This window comes from Gossypium hirsutum, chromosome A13, assembly GCF_007990345.1.
Source record: "Gossypium hirsutum isolate 1008001.06 chromosome A13, Gossypium_hirsutum_v2.1, whole genome shotgun sequence".
Taxonomy (NCBI): domain Eukaryota; kingdom Viridiplantae; phylum Streptophyta; class Magnoliopsida; order Malvales; family Malvaceae; genus Gossypium; species Gossypium hirsutum.
The window spans coordinates 106,397,665-106,414,315 of NC_053436.1; the positions used below are offsets into that span (position 1 = coordinate 106,397,665).

The 16,651-nt window shown below is 33.3% G+C and overlaps 2 protein-coding genes across 6 annotated transcripts; both read right to left on the reverse strand.

Annotated features, from left to right (window-relative positions):
* Window positions 1-1,511: 1,511 nt before the first annotated feature.
* On the reverse strand, window positions 1,512-7,201 carry LOC107893401 (histone deacetylase 2). Of its 3 annotated transcripts, XM_016818381.2 has the most exons (14): window positions 6,693-7,201; window positions 6,542-6,597; window positions 6,340-6,457; window positions 6,104-6,166; window positions 5,704-5,772; window positions 5,430-5,596; window positions 5,232-5,296; window positions 5,098-5,144; window positions 4,842-4,886; window positions 4,703-4,753; window positions 4,135-4,221; window positions 3,151-3,238; window positions 2,619-2,765; window positions 1,512-2,187 (listed from the first exon to the last, which is right to left on the reverse strand). In XM_016818381.2, exons 1-13 carry the CDS (start codon window positions 6,981-6,983, stop codon window positions 2,656-2,658), a joined length of 1,257 nt encoding a protein of 418 aa, XP_016673870.2. In that variant the 5' UTR covers window positions 6,984-7,201; the 3' UTR covers window positions 1,512-2,187; window positions 2,619-2,655. The 3 variants fall into 3 exon arrangements, with proteins under 3 accessions (XP_016673870.2, XP_016673869.2, XP_016673871.2); XM_016818380.2 differs by lacking the exon at window positions 1,512-2,187 and having other exon boundaries at window positions 2,256-2,765; XM_016818382.2 differs by lacking the exons at window positions 1,512-2,187; window positions 2,619-2,765; window positions 3,151-3,238 and adding an exon at window positions 3,245-3,975 and having other exon boundaries at window positions 6,693-7,152.
* A 2,962-nt stretch (window positions 7,202-10,163) lies between these two features.
* LOC107893400 (ATP-dependent zinc metalloprotease FTSH 4, mitochondrial) lies at window positions 10,164-15,365 on the reverse strand. 3 transcript variants are annotated; one of them, XM_016818377.2, is made up of 8 exons: window positions 15,090-15,365; window positions 14,489-14,552; window positions 14,077-14,340; window positions 13,619-13,855; window positions 13,396-13,517; window positions 12,837-13,313; window positions 11,528-12,487; window positions 10,164-10,415 (listed from the first exon to the last, which is right to left on the reverse strand). In XM_016818377.2, exons 1-7 carry the CDS (start codon window positions 15,114-15,116, stop codon window positions 11,558-11,560), a joined length of 2,121 nt encoding a protein of 706 aa, XP_016673866.2. In that variant the 5' UTR covers window positions 15,117-15,365; the 3' UTR covers window positions 10,164-10,415; window positions 11,528-11,557. The 3 variants fall into 3 exon arrangements, with proteins under 3 accessions (XP_016673866.2, XP_016673867.2, XP_016673865.2); XM_016818378.2 differs by having other exon boundaries at window positions 10,164-10,418; XM_016818376.2 differs by lacking the exon at window positions 10,164-10,415 and having other exon boundaries at window positions 11,174-12,487.
* Between the last annotated feature and the right edge of the window lie 1,286 nt (window positions 15,366-16,651).

The window sequence follows — 16,651 nt, forward strand, 5'->3', positions numbered from 1 at the left end:
TTAATTTTGTTTTCATTTTTCTAGTATTATCCTTTAAATATATTACATTTAAAAATTTAAATTTGCATTTGACAAATAATTTAATGATATTTTAAAATTACAAAATTTTGACTGTCACAACCTTCCTACATCTTTACCAATCTCCAAGTTTAGCATGGCTACTGAATTTCAAAGAGAATTCCATTCCGTGACAAGCAAAACAATTAAACTATTGTATTCAAGTCAGAAAATTTTTAAGTGCACAAAATTAAATTTTAAAATTTTAAAACATCAAAATATAATTTTATTATTTACTAATTTATAATTTAATCATTTTTAAGGGATTAAATAATTTTTTTAATATTTAAGTGAGTAAAATACATTAAGTACAATTTTTTTTTATTTTTAGGAGGTCAAAGCCTCTGTCAACTCCCAACTTTGCCTCCGAGTGAAATGCATAGTAAATTCTTTAAAGCACTCACATTTTAACTCAAATTAATCTTTTATCTAATCATCTTTCATCATATATGTTATTTCTTCAAATTGCATTAATTTATCTAATTCGATTCATTTCTACCTTATGATCACCATTATATATTTCACAATAAAATTGATCATTACTTAAATCATTTGTTGAAGACAAGTAATGCATGAACATATTTTATTTTCATCATCTGTATATTAGTCGATAAGATGAAATAAATTCCTCTTTTTACCATACAACGATTCTATGTAAGTGATGTCATACTATCTTGACAGCACAGATTTTCAATTTTCAATATATTAAAATTCAACCCATTACCTTGAAATAAAAGGTTCTCAATATATCAAATTTCATGAATCACACATGCATTGTAATTAATCAATTAACAGATTTAGACTGAACTTAACCCAAGTCCTATTTGACATATTATTAATCCAAATAATCATATCTATACGTCTATTTTTGAAAGTCAATTCAATTTTGATAACCAAAATAAATTCTTTCTCAAATTGAATTATTCAACAACATGTTGTCCTAACACGAGTCAATTACTCAATCTGACCTAATAGACTACGAATAATTTAGATTAAACTACTAATATAGATGGTCTTATTGCATTACAATCCATAATGCAATTTAGCATTAGTTAAACCTTAATTAATCAACCCAACTTAATATTATCTTAATATTATTTAAACAATGAGCCAATATTTACTTCTACATTTTACCTTACATGCAAAATCCATTGAAAATAGGCATAGAAAAATTAAATAATAATGTAAAATATTAATTTATTCATCCAATTTGAAAATTACAAATAAACAAAAGTGACAAATTAACTAAATATTAAAAAATAAATTAAAATATCAAAATCTTATCTAAATACTACAGATGAACATATACCTAAGACCAGAATTTGTTAAAATGGACCACAATATTGAAATGATCGGAACACACTGAAGAGATTTGAGTCGGAAATGAAAACTTTACGATACCAATTTAACCAGAATGGCATGTATCAACCAGCATAGACAATAATGAAACGAAATTGGCAACAATGACATGTATACATAAATATGCAAATGCCTCAAATAGAATTCTTTTCAGATATATAAACATATCAAAATTTAGACGAGCTGGTGTATTCAAGGGGCAAGACCAAATCTGATGTAATGATGGAAATAGTGAAATATAACATGCTAAAAGATTTGTGATGTTTCTTTGGGGGATAGTAATGATGTGATTATATAATACGCTAATTAGAAGGGTGAAAGTATATAGAAGGTCCTTGTATTTTAGGGTTTAGATTAAATTAGTCCTCCTATTATTAAATGGATCAATTTAGTTCCTATACTATTAAAAAGAACCAAATAAACCCATATTGTAACAAATGTGACATTTATTGTATAAAAAATGTCTTGAAAATTATTATTTTTACTTTCAATTCAATTCCAAACAAAATATTTCATTTATAGAGCCGTAAAAACTTTAAAAATGTTTGATCGGTTAAATAATAAATGATATTTTTTAAACATAAAATGTTAATTCTATTTCAATTTGACCTTATTTGATACTTTTTTATAGTACAAGGACTAAATTAATCAATTTAATATTAGAGGGACTAATTTGATCATGTACCTATAATAGAAGGGCTTTCAGGTACATTCACCTAATTAGAAGCGCCATTTTTGGGAACAGCTCTCATCTCCTTTGCCTGTTGGGCTCTAAAAACAACAAATATAAGAGAAGATAGACTCAGGAAACACATAGCAGCATCGAAATGATCACATTGTTGAAACTGAAATAAGCTGTATATTGCATATTTGCATTTACACAAACATTTGTACATTAAACAAGTTTCCTTATATATCAGTTATTCGATAACCTAAGAGAGAAGGTAGACACACGGCAAGAGGCCATACCTCGTGTACAAGGAAGACCAAGCCAAGCTAATCCCTAAGATACTGCCTTGCAAACTAATCGAATAACAACTCGAGACACACCCATGCTCCTATGAGTATTATTCCTATGTAAAACTCAAACTTCTATATCCTAATTTCTCCTATTTGCCTGCTTATATAGTAAGGATCACTTTCGGTTACAAACACGTAAGTTAGATAGTATTCATGCCTTGGGATTCATCAGTGGAACTGACCTTTGTAATGGAGTTGTTTATTGATAGCAAAGTAGCCTTATATCATTATTTTTCTTCCGCTGTGGACATTTGTCTCTATCAAGCCTTTCTTTGAGAGGTTTATTATGGAATTTGCTATGACTCTGGCACTGGTTTTCATGTAGCCACCTAAAACAAGAAAATGATAAGTATGTTATCATGGGTGAAGCTTGAACAGAATCAGACATGTTTTTATGATATTCGTCATCTCAGGTTACATTGAGGATTCATCCAATGCTGGTAATTTCAAACTTAGCTCCAGCCTCTTGTTCATACATAGTGGAAAGTAAATAAACAATTCTTTCTATTTCTTTTTTCCTCCATTAACACAAAGGATAAGCAGGAGAGCTATATCTTGGCTGTTATCAAAGGAACCAACATCGATCAGTGACTGAATTGAAAATATTTTTCTTAATTAATTTAAGGAGGGCAGTTGTCGTCTTTTGCATAAAGCAAGGCATCGTCTATTTGTTGTCTGCTTCAAGCATAAATATAAATGTTTGAAGATACGAACCTGATGTGACCATTACAATAGGGATGTTTCTCTCACGAGCAAACCTGAAGACCTTCTCATCTCTTTGGATCACCCCATCTGGACTGACCTGAAAATTATAAGTGAAGAGTAGCCGCAAGTGAAAACTAGCAAATATTAATTATGCAGAGATGCACCATCCAACAAAAAGAAATATTTTAAAAATAAAACATGGTGTATTTTACTGAATGCCCCAGAAATTAAAGGGGCACAGAAATGAACTGCCTTAAGCACCCTTCTTGGTTGTAGTCGTCTCAAACTTTCTTTTACTTTTTGTTTTTCACATGCGACACTCCATCCCTTCACTGCAAGCACTGACACTCCGGATTATGCCAAGCAGCCCATCTAGAATTATATCCCAAAATATTGTAGGATATTTCTAGACTTAAACCAACATTTAAGATACAGAAAATCTCTGTAATTTTGCATGATAATCTAATCCTCATTGCTACTTATCTACTTCCCTTTTTGATTCAAAACTACTTATTTGAAATGAATGTACTATAAATGAAGGCTTTTCTTTCACAGTTTAGTGGAAAAGAACGACCGTTCTAATCTGCTTCTAGTGGTCTGAAGATGCATCATCCTAATGCAGCGCTGTTCAGTTAACCTATAAGCAGGCAAGTGAAGCTCTGCAGAGTTTGTAGGGAGATGACCACAAAATCTTATATGAATCAACATGACCATGTTAGCACATAATACGAGATAAAACAGGAATGTGTTCCTGCAACCAGCACCAGCTTCCTTCTTTCTGTATGATGTTTAGGCTGCTCTCCACTCTCCAGGGCCATCATTGAAAGGACAATTCTTCACCAAAAGTTAAGTTGATGAATCAAAGATAATTGATTCACAGAAAGCGTGAGTCTAATGAAGATCTGATTTACTTCTCATAGAAGAGGAAAAGTACTGGGAGAAAAAGAATAGAAAGCACACAATTAAGCAAATGGATCCTATGATTGAATTTACCTTTAATCCACCCAGTGGATCTCCATCGAGAATATCAGTTCCAGCATTGTACACAATCAACTCAGGGGCAAAATTACTCCCCGCTACCTGGCATTTGTAACCAATAACTACAATGCGATAATGACATAAGAACAACTTTTTACTACAGTATTCATAGTACAAAATTAGTTAAAGATAACAAGTAAATGAAAAGAAAAGTGAACATAATAGAGATAAAAATGCAAAGCAAAAGATGAAGCCCGAGTTGGCAAAAATGCTGATGAAATCATGTCAGAGTGCACCAGAGTTAAAAAGCATCAGACATTATGACAAGAATAAATAAAAGAATAGAGGCAGAGACACAGTATAAGCACTAAATGCATTTGAAATAATACGATTAAAAATAGTAAATGACAAAGTCAAAACCAAGACAGACACATAAAACGGACTTATTTGTGAGTAAAGGTGTCAGGCAAAGATGCATTAGTGTTGTCAGATAAAATACAGCAGATATGGACATCAGAATTGAGAAAAGATCCAGCGGAAAACAGAACAAAGCATGTTGAAGATAGCTGAAAGAAATCTATACCGCAAGTGCTTTATCCAATTGCTTCAAGTATTCATCAGTTGTAGTCCCAGTCTGTTCATATATCAGAATATTAAATCAGCTAAAGACCTAGCCAGCAATAAAATAAGCTAACTTCATTAACAAGATGCTAGATGCTCACCATCACTTCAACCTTCTGGTTAATATAATTTCTAGCAGTCATATCCTGAAAAGATTGAATGAAAAATAATAAAAAAACCGGAAGGTGAGGTGAGTTGTCCTCTTAAATTGATATTTCAAGAGAAAAAAGTCAGAACTCATTGCATAGAGCAAAAAAATAACAGTTAAAAGGACAGAACATACTATCGTGTAGGAGAAGAGGCTGTTCAGGTTCAACTAGAGAAGATGCAATACAAATATAGAAAGCAAGAACTTACAAATGGGTAGATTCCAGGATTGTACATATCCAGGATGTACACACGCTCTGCCAGTTAAAACACAAACATAGAAAATTAAAAAAGAAAAAGAAAACCAAGCTAAAGCACCATGAGGAAAATTAAAGCATCCTTACCGTCATTACCAAAATCCCTTTCATGACCATTTCCTTGATGTGCATCTAAATCAATTATCATCACCCTAAAAAATATTATAAAGTAGAAGGAGAGTAGCCCATTAATAAAAGATATTGTCAATTGATTAGTTGAGAATAGGATGCCATATAAGATTGCAAGGACTGCATTTATTATTTTTAATCTTGACATTCTATTACCTTGATATATTTAACCGAACAAAAGCAAAATGAATGCAAAGGGAAATATCTGCGTATGCACAAAATCCACCTCCCCTATCACCACTGCAATGATGAAACCCTCCCCCAACATTGATAGCCCATCCTTGGTCCTTCGCTAACTTAGCTGCCAGAACAGTTCCACCAACCTGTAGTAATATGATCAGTATAATCCTAGTTTCACAAAAAACTCAATCTCCAATGAAAAAGAAATGATGAATTAGCTCCAAGACAGACTATGATTCTATGGCTTTACCTGCCTTCGGAAGGGATAAAGAACTTTCATCTGAACAAGCCAATTGGGTAACATTGCTACAGGAGGAACCTACACAACACAGTGCTTTGAATCAATGTAATAAGTACAATAACATCATTTGATACTACTTAGTTCTCAGCCAAAAACATCAAACTATAACAAACATAGCCAGAAAAATATTGGGCATGCAACACACAAAATTCCCATGAACCCAAAACAGTAATAAATAAAACCTAGCAATCTTGCTATTTTTTTCTGGAGAATCCCATTTTTAAGCAGAGCCACAAGATCACACTAGATAGTTGCAACTGGCAACGAAATAAGTAAAATCCAAGGAAGCAAAAATTAACTTCATACTAAAAACAACCAAATTATTGCATAAGGAAATTCTACAAGGTACCTCAGTTATCCTGGCAACATTCACGCTGTTCTTCAGGCTATTCAGGTATGCTTCTGTATGCACCTATCCCGAGAATATCGGGGAAGAAAATACAAGCATTAGGTTACAGCGCCTGCTACAGATAGATACCTCATTAACTAAGAGTTATATTTTCCATCACCTATGATCTTCCTTTTTCCTCAATAAGCATAAGCCTCAGTGTATAAACTAAGTGAGTGGAAAAAACATTCAATTACCACAAGTAGATCCTCCGTTGAAGCTTCCAATGGATCAACAATAGAGTTTTTTTCCAGGTAACCTTCCGACATCAAGAACCGGCATATCCGACCCCATTTCGAAGAATCGAACGGATGCCTACATCAACCGCGAATAACTAACTAATTTTCTAAAACCGGTTAATCAAATTTTTTAAAAAAAATCAAATTCAAAATATCTTACAGTTTCTCAATTCCGAGGAAGCTGATATCGTAATAAGAAGAGTAGATAACTGGAACCTGTAAAATGAAAATTTCAAAATTTCAAGCTAGAAACAAAAACAATTTATTTATCATACATGAAAATTTTATATAATTAACAAGATAAAAGTTACCTTGGAGGAAGCATCAGGCTGATAGAGCTTGCTAGAGTTAATTCGTTGACGGCGGAGAGAATCGGCATCGATTTTGGTAGCGGGTTGGGAGGATGACGAAGACGAAGACCAAAACATTGTAGAGGAGTTAAAGCAGCGATACGCAATGAAAGGAGTGGCGAGTGCGAGGAACAAATAAAGGGTCGATTTGCAGAGATTCCGAGTTGATTCGGTGGTGTTTGCAATGACTCGGTGAGTTCTAAACTTCCAAAACGGTTGCTGGGGTGAGAGCGTGAGCAAAGGAAACGTCATCGCGTTGGTTTCAAGCTTTTAAATAAATTCGTTTTGGTAATACAAAAGCGGTGGCGCAGACGCAATAAAAAACAAAAGTAGTTATAATTGGAATAAAAGGAGGGAATGGCTTAAGAGGTGTGGTAAAATTCTATTGATTTCAGATTCTTTATATCAGAAAATATATTCCTTTCTGAAAGGTGGAAGCAAAGAATAAATTTATCAATGGAGTGTTAGTTGGATTGATTGGTGTCAGTATTTTTATTAATATAGCAGGAGATGGGTTCAAAGCGGTTCGGGTTTGGGTTTGAGTTCGGGTTACCTATTCAAGTCTAAAAATTTACTCAAAATTTAAAAAAATTTAGGTAAAAATATTAGACCCGAAAAAAAGGTGTGGATAAAAAATAGGCTGTTTAAAATATGGGCTAGGCTTGGGCTTGATCATTCAAGGCCCAAGCTTAGTTGACACATCTTATGTTATTTTTATATATTATATAATTTAGAACACGTTAAAAAAATAAATTTATATTAAATATATAATACTACTCTAAATGTAAATATTAAAATAATGTTAAGATGACTATATAAAAATTTTTAATGAAAAAATGTATAAATTTATTAAATATTAAAATAAAATAAATATTTTTTAAAAAATAATACGAGCGGATCCAAAATGGATTTGAATTAGTCTTTTATAAATATGAAAGGATTTGGACAAAATTTTAAACTCATATTTCGATTCGGGCTTGGACAAATATAAAGTATGTTAATATCATGTTTAGGCTCGACCCAACTTGACTAATGAACACCTCTAAATATTTATTAATTTTAGAATTTAATAACAAATAATTAATTATAAATATAATCAATTCAATCCAATCCATATGTAGAGAAAAAATCCATGAAAAGTTAACAAATTTTAATACTATCCAAAATCTAATTTAAATGAAACTTGATTATTATTTCGCATTGCATGGTTAATTATTTGTTAAAGAAATAAATGAGTTTTTATAGAATTTGCATGGAGTTGTCAGATAATTTGTGTGTGATTCGAATTTCGTTATTTGTTAAAGAAATAAATATAGTGGTAAAATAAGGGAATATATTTTCAGGTCCAAGACAACATGAACCATAGATTCGCCCTTGATGTGTTATTCAAAAATTTTTGAGTGAGCTTCTTCATGTCCTGATTTGATTATATCTAAGTAGCGCCATATAAAATTATCTATCATTATTCTTTAGATATTCGAATTTGTTAAATATTTAAATTTAATTTTGTTAAAATTTTGATTTAATGATAAGGTTGATGTTCGTGATATAAACCATATGTAAATTCTCTCTAAATTTTATTCTGCTTTTAAGTCTGTGAGTCTTATTTAGATTTATTATGATTTAGATTTAAAACTACACTTATTTTATTTGATATTGGTTAGAATAGAGTTTTTTAGTATTTAAATAGATGTAGTCGTAGGCTCAACCTTGAAGGTTGTCTGGAGGTGCGGTCGCCCAGGGCCTAAAGCTGAAAGGGGACTAAAATATTGTTTTCTAATTTTTAAAGGGTCCAAAATTTTTTTACCAACTTTTTTGAGACCTAAAATTTTTTTTCTCCAACTTGTAAGGAACCTAAAATCTCATTTTATTGTTTTGCCTAAGGCCAAAAAAGTCAAGAACGGGCCTGTATAGTAAAAACTCCTCTTGTATTATTTAGTTTTCAACAGTGAATTTCTCCTCTTTCGCCCGTGATTTTTTTCCGAAAGGGTTTTCACGTAAAATTTATATTTTATTATTCCTTTTTTTTTGTTTTACGATCGTTCTATTGCCATTATCCACATTTATTATAACACAACCGTTTAGTAAAAAAAAGTTGATGATAAAAAAGCTTTAAAAATAAATTAATAGTCTTTTTAGTATAAAAAGTAGTTTTCTTAAGATAATTATGAAATGTTAAAAAATTGAATTTAGTCAAAGAAAAATCTTTAAAAATATTATGAAAAAAAAGAGTGGGAAATTGTGAAAGTGGACAGTTTCTTAAGGATGTGAGTTCTGTTTTTTTTAAAGAGTTAAAATTTATTTACATTTTCTGACATCTATATTTAGTTATATTATTATCTAAATTTATCTATTTAATTCATCTTGCTAAGTTAATTAAAAGTTTTATAACTAGAATAAATAAATATATTAAAATTAAACATGCTTATAATTAAATATTTATAATTTTGAAAAGTTTAACCATGATTGATGGTTAAAGAAATACAAAGATAACAAATATATACTTTTTGTTTTCAATTTTAAATTTAACTTTGTTGAGTATAAGAGAGGGTTGGAGGCTTAGACAATAGAACACACAGTGGTAAATGTGTGGTGAGTTGTATTTGGTTGAGGTAGAAAGTTAAAAAGAAAAGTATGAATGGTTAAAGATAAGTATAAATAGGTGAAGGTGATCCTTTTTTAATTTAGGATCTTGACGTATGTATAATGCAAATCTCCTCGTGGTCGGTCAAGTAGACAATATAGTAATTTTCTAAATAGATTGTGATGGGTCAGAAATAGACTAAACAAGGTATCACGTGTCTTATGTGCAAGAGAGAACCCAACACCTATAATTTACAAGATAAATTGAAGAAGGCCAAAGTTTCATGCCAATGTACTTCCATGAAGCCGAGCTTCAATGAAGTGTTGCTACTTGAAAAAGTCATACTAGCAATGTAATGAGCGAGATTACAACTTGACGAGATTGTGATGACATGAAATGCTTACAAGAAGTGGTAAAACATCAACAGGGTTTAGTTATTAATGCAAGACAATTGTAATTTTAAGTCATCCTTTTCCTTTTTCAATAGGAAAATTACAAATAAAAAATTTCCTCCTGATTGCCATTTTTTTCCTCTCCTATTGAAAATGAATAGAAATAGCGAGAAATCACAATCTCATACAATTATTTCTCATTAATACAAAGGAGCATGTTTAATTGATGAGGATTCGGAGTATACTTATTCATAAATCAGACTTGAAAAAAGTTTTTTACGCCTCAAATCTATCAGAATTGAACTTAAATAATAATAAAAAATTTAAAATTAAATTGAATTATTTTAAAATATTTTATTAAATTTTAAACCGTGAAACAAATTTTCTAGACGGCCAGTAATTTAAACCATCTTGTTTAAAGCCTAGTTTCTGGATAATTGCTTCGTTTTAAGGTTCTTTTTAAAAAAATGGTCCAACGTGCATATTATTGAGAGGACACTGACAATACCATTAGAGTCGTTCATAATAGAATCAAATCGTGCCCATGCAGCAGCATTGAAAGCGATTGGTCAATACAAACTTCCACCCTCCCACTTTTTATCTCTTCCTTAAGATTCCAAACCAATCAAATCGTGGGAACATGTTTCCGATGCCAGTGCCATCAATCTCCTCAGCAGATTCTCAGGTCTGAGCTCATCCACCACCGCTCTGCTAACATAAAGTCAAGTAACCAAGGATGAGGAAAAATATCTCTCTAGCTGCTATGTTTTCACCCAAAACGCACCAAAAATGATTTTATTTCGTTTCTACTATAAAGATACCGCTAGATGGAAAAGTGTTTCAAATCTAATTTATCTCAATGTATTATTTAATTCTAATGACGTTTTGAGCGAGTGGACAATACTTGGAATGATTTTTGCGGATGGATCCTTCATGTTATTAGTTTTCATTCATAAATACAATAATTTTTTTTAAATGATGGAAAGACGTGCTACGTAGAGTGTTGTGAATCAATCCTATGCATGCATGAATGAATCTGTGGCCGTATACATATATTTCACTTAGCAAATCTATCAGAAACTAGTGGAAATTGTCAAATTGATGTGGCAAAATAAGGATCGGATGTACATTTATATCTATCAAGAAAGAAAGTGACTTGGGTTATCATTAGATCTTATTATCACGTTCTTGTGACCTGAAATAATCTCTAAAGTAAAAGAGCAATATAACCATGCTAGGATTCACAGCTAGCAGGGGATACATCATACAAGAAAATTCATCTTAAGAAATGGACCTAGACTCGACCATTAATGCAAGAAACGAGCAACCAAAAACGGGTTCTGAACTGTTGGCTTTGTAGTTGTGAAATGACCCAAGGCATGAGAAAGAAAATAAAAGAGAGCCTCTTTTTTCACAAATGACTCAAGCCTCAATTCGGAATCCAAATAAGTCGAAATACCAGCGGAGAAAGCGATCAAAAGGTACTTTATTATCAACGCTTTACAAACAAATCCCCAGGAGGGTAAACCCTTAAATGGAACATTATCAGTGTATGAAGAAAATTGTTTAATCAAAAGGGGAAACCCCAAAAAAAGAACGTGGGCGAGGGGAAGGGTGATGCCATGCATTTTTCTATTACTCAAGTTAATGCTACTTACCGTTACGACACAGCTGCCATATAATTCATCTTCTACATCTTTCAGTCACATCAGACACAAGGTTATAAACAGATAAAACCCAGTGGCAGTAATCATGCAAAGCTACAAACTCAAAAAGGCTTGAGAATATGTATGTGTACATTCAATTCGAGAAATAACTACCTGATTGTGCCTCTACCAGTGCCTTGCATGCTAAGATCCAACAGGAGCAACACCTTTGGCTTTAGCCGCAGCAGTTGCTGCTGCGGCTGCAGCGGCTGCTGCGGCTGCAGCTGATGCAGCTGGACTAGGACTTGGTGGTACTGGGTTGGACTGAGGTCCATTCTGTGCTACAATCACCTCTTGATGCTGTTCTTGTTGCTGCTGCTGAGAGTTAACCTGCGCCAGCAGAGCATTAATCTGAGCTCCTGTGAGTGTCTCATGCTCCAGCAATGCATTAGCAAGTGCATGATGTTCTTTGCTGTGGGTAGTGAGGATGGTTTTTGCATTGTTATAAGCCTTCTCCAGTAAGTACTTCACTTCTTTCTCTATAAGATGTCTAGTCTCGGTGCTTAGGCTCCGACCATCATCATTATAAGAATGGGTAACAAGTCCCACTTCTTTACTCATGCCATAGTTTGTAACCATGGATCTGGCCAGTTCAGTTGCATTCTCAAGATCAGAGCGTGGACCGGAAGTAACTTCGTTTTCTCCAAAGATGAGCTCTTCTGCAACCCAACCACCCAAGGCAACATCAAGCCTAGCAAGCATCTGTTTTCGGGAGAAGCTTGTTTGATCCACCTCAGGCAACTGGGACACCATGCCAAGAGCCATCCCTCGAGGGACTATTGTTGCTTTGTGAACAGGAAGTGCCCCCTCCGTATGGATGGCAACAAGAGCATGGCCAGCCTCGTGGAAAGCAGTCAATTTTCGTGACTCTTCAGAAATGACAGCTGACTTGCGTTCGCTTCCCAATATGATCTTGTCCTTTGCATACTCCAAATCTACCATTGTCACTTCTTTAGCGCCATGCATTGCAGCATTCACTGCAGCAACATTGACCAGATTTGCAAGATCAGCACCAGAGAATCCAGGAGTACCTCTAGCAATGATCATTAAATCAACATCATCTGCCTTCAATACCTGTAATGGACCAGAATGAATGGTTAGACTTGCATGGCTCAATGATTCTACCAGGAAGATATTACCAATACCACTGGTTAGTCTGACACAACACAAACCTAATATGGGAGAGTCAGACAACAAAATGTTGATGTCATTGAACCAAAATGTAAATTAGCAGAGAAGTTAATTAGAAGCATGCTTGAAAAGCCAATATCAAGCCAAATTTTATGATATATGCTTCAATGGGGCCTGCTAAACACAGTCTGCACAAAGTACAGCCTAGAATTTGATCAATCAGCCACTGACAAATGTCAACTCAAGCTCGGACTCCAAAAACACATGGACTTGTACACACCCAACACAGTACCTTTGACATGTGGGATTCCAGAATCTGCCTCCGGCCTTCAACATCTGGATAAGGAATAATGATGCGGCGGTCAAATCGTCCAGGTCTAATCAGTGCCTTATCCAATGATTCTGGAAAATTGGTGGCTGCAATTAGAATGATTCCTTCATTCTGTTTAAATCCATCCAATTCGACAAGCAACTGATTCAAAGTCATCCTCATGTACTGCTGGTCCTTTGGATTACGGCTTCCACCTATGGCATCTATCTCATCAATAAATATAATACATGGGGATCGCTTCTTTGCAGCAGCAAAAAGATCTCTCACTCTTCGAGCTCCAACTCCAACAAACATCTCTTCAAATTCACTGCCACTGCAGGAGAAGAAAGGTACCCCAGCCTCTCCAGCAATAGCTCTTGCTAACATAGTTTTCCCATTGCCAGGTGGACCAACAAGTAAGACACCTTTTGGAAGCTTGCCACCAAGACGAGTGAAACGCTGCAAGAAGGGTAAAGGTAATTAGAGACAGAGAGTGAGGGAGGGAGAGGGAGACATCTACCAAATCAAAAAGTGCATTCACCTTAGGATCTCGAAGGTAGTGGACAATTTCTTCTAACTCTGCCTTTGCCTCATCAACTCCTTTGACATCATTAAATTTTGTATTAGATTCTACAACTTGCACCTCTTCGTGTAGACCAAGTCCTAAAACAAGGATACCAGTCAGTCAGAATCCAGGAAAAGGACTATCAGTTTAAACATGGACAAATAACTTAGAAGAAAACTTGTCACTTAAAACATTCTACCTTTACTAATCCCTCTATCCTCAATAAGTGCTCCAACACCAGAAATCAACAAGAAGCCAAGTGCAATACTACGAAAAGTACGCCATAATTGATCTTTAAAATTCCCTCCTTCTGCAGTCACCATGTGGATAGGAGCACTAGAAGTTCCTAAGACACCATGTTTTGTCGATTTTCCCACATTTTGAAAAGCTGAAAGGCCACTTTTACTCTCTTCCTCCACTGCTGAACTGGAGATACCTGTAACTTTGCATAATCTATTAGCCAACAAAGATAAAAGAAAAGGCAAAGAGCAGAAATTGTTCAGAAAGAAATGCGTTAATAATAGTTTAACAGGGAATTTATTAGCACTATCAAATTAGAAACAACATTCAAAGATCACTCCAGAAAAATGGGGAAAAAATACTGCAAAATTATCATTTTAAGAGAAATTATAGATGCAAGATAGCAAGACCACTCACCTCTCTGCAATGTCTTAAGTAACTCACTTTCATCAAGCCTGTCAACTTTGACTAATGCTTTAACATACTCAGAAAGTGCAGAAGGATTAGAATGTAATGATGGCTGACTTTCAAATAGTCTTATCACTGCTTCAGGATCATTTCTATGGTAAATTTCTCTTAAACTAGCAGCTTCACTAGCTTCATCAGCATCTCGGAGTCTGCGACCTAAATTGACTGCATAGCTTGACCTAAACCTATTTTGGCCACTCAAAAACCTATTACCTGCACTCCAACAAGAGTTCAGTTTAGGCAACAAAGTTTTAAGTTGAGAACACAGAAAACCAGTTATCTTATTGAAAAAATAAAGAAGAACAAAACCATGACGATAATGATAGAATATAAAAAGTCCGATTGAAACAAACACAAATACCAGAGAAATGAGCTTTACTAAACAAGTTCCGATATTGTCCCAACTGTGATTGCTGTCTTGATACCTGCTTTAAGATGGAAACGAGGCTTATTGTTTATCTAAAGGAATATACATACAAATTACTCTATAATAAGCAAAAATAACCCACAAAAAGCATTAACTAAGTTTCTCACCGATCCAATTATTGCAAAAATAAACTACTTCTAACAATATCAAATGGGAGACGACATTTACAAATATGCATATTAACGAAATGAAAATTGCAAAACCTTAAAAAAGAAAAACCAAGTGTTTGCGCCAATAAAAGTCTCAATCAGCTCAAGCAAATGATTATCTTTTGTTACGACCAATGGAAATTAAAATAAAAGATTCCATTTTTTTATTCAATTTTTCCTACTCCACTAATACATAGCTCGGATTCAACTATTCAATAGTCAAAGGCAATATCTTTAATTTATTTAAACTAGGGTTCCCTCAATCCCCAAATATTAAAACTTCATATCATAGAGATTCAATATATAAATAACAATCACTGCACAAATATATATATATACACACAAAGAGCTAGGCAAAAAGAAGCTCGAAAGAGAGGGGAAATAACCTGAGAGATTAGGCTTCTCCAAGCCATCGCCTTTTTGCAGAGACCAAAAAAAGAGAAAAAAAAAGTCTGATTTTCTTATCCTTTCTATCTATCCCCGGTGCGTGATGGGTTTGTTTGGTTAGCGAGAAAATAAAGGGAAGGGTGAAATTTTATGAGAAAGAGTGTTGCAAAGATGGAAAATCTAGAACGCGAGGTGGATCGTTAGATTAATTTTATAATTTTCGTAAAAATGTTTTTAAGCTTTTATTTTGATGATGGGTATTGTAATAAGTTTCTGTCACGAGGAGAAGATCTTCTTTGTGAATTGTCATATTTACCCTTTCTTCTTTTTGTTTTCAATTTCCTTTGAGATTTTTTAGTCTGATTGGTTGAAATTTCAAATTTATTTTTTTATTTTCCATTTCTTCTTCTCTTTTAGTTTTGACAAATAGAAAAAAAAAAACTACTTTAAAATATATGAAGAAAGAAGGAAAACAAAGGAAGAAGCATAAGATAATGAAAAAAGGTTAAAAAAATATGAGGATCAAATGTATAATTTAACTTAAAATTTTTATTTAAAATGATGATTTAACGTGCCACGTCAGCTTACAATAATTAAAATGTATCCTGAGATAAATAAAAGTAACTATTTGATAATTTACCCTAAAAATAATTCAAAATTTATCCATTTTTAATCTAATAATTAAAAAACTTTAGGCTTATCTATTTATTTAAACCCAATAACTAATAAATCCATCTAAGGGTAGGTTTAGATAGACGGCATATTTACTTACGCTTAGTGTAAAAACAAAAATAGTAATGAGGTTAAATGCTAAAAAAATAAAAAGTAAGCAAAACGCACACTATCCCATTGTCCATTTAAACCTACTCTAAATTCTAAACCCAATAATTGACTCAACCTAATTTATGTTTTTTTCTTTTCATTTGAAGCATCCAATTTATGTTATCAACCAAGTTTATGATGTTTTAACCCAAATTTAGACTTTAAGGCATCAATTGATTCCATCTTTCTTTCTCCTCCAAACTTCTCTCCACTTTATTTGCAAACAAAAGGGAGAAGCAACAGAGTTGTTAGAAAGAAGCTGCTCCAATCCAAGCGCTGGCTCGAGTTGAAGGAATCCCAATCAAGAAAGATGAAAGTGGAGATGAGGGATTCGGTTGAGTCACTAATGGCAGCTAAAGAACCTGCTCTGAGTAGGGAATGGCGGCTCCAGTTACTCCGACGGCGGCATGGTTGCATCAGCATTTGGTGGGGGCACCGAGGCAGCCAGAAATGGGTTGAATGATGGCACCAAACCTGTTGATAGTTTTTTTTAGGCTCTGTTTTCGGAAAATAATTTTTGAAAAATAATTTTTTTTTGTATTTAAATGAATTTGTGTAAAATATTTTTTATTATTTGATAAATTTTTTAAAAATATTTCATAAAAGTTATTTTTAATTAAACAAACATACATTTGAGTTTTTCTTATTTTTTTCATTGTTTAATTGAATTTATTTTTATCCATAATTTTATATTTTACATTTTTTTTGCATATATTAGATTCATTATAACGTCGTTTCT

What these genes read in the sequence shown, in the direction of transcription:
- LOC107893400 (XM_016818377.2), bottom strand. Translation starts at nt 15,116, where the DNA reads ATGGCTTGGAGAAGCCTAATCTCTCAG. An exon ending in GGAGAAGCCTAATCTCTCAG is followed by an intron (nt 14,553 to 15,089) that starts GTTATTTCCCCT and finishes ATCTTAAAGCAG; the next exon opens with GTATCAAGACAGCAATCACA. An exon ending in ACTACCTTCGAGATCCTAAG is followed by an intron (nt 13,314 to 13,395) that starts GTGAATGCACTT and finishes CCCTTCTTGCAG; the next exon opens with CGTTTCACTCGTCTTGGTGG.
- LOC107893401 (XM_016818381.2), bottom strand. Translation starts at nt 6,983, where the DNA reads ATGACGTTTCCTTTGCTCACGCTCTCACCCCAGCAACCGTTTTGGAAG. An exon ending in AGCCTGATGCTTCCTCCAAG is followed by an intron (nt 6,598 to 6,692) that starts GTAACTTTTATC and finishes TTCATTTTACAG; the next exon opens with GTTCCAGTTATCTACTCTTC. An exon ending in ATGTTGCCAGGATAACTGAG is followed by an intron (nt 5,773 to 6,103) that starts GTACCTTGTAGA and finishes TGTGTTGTGTAG; the next exon opens with GTTCCTCCTGTAGCAATGTT.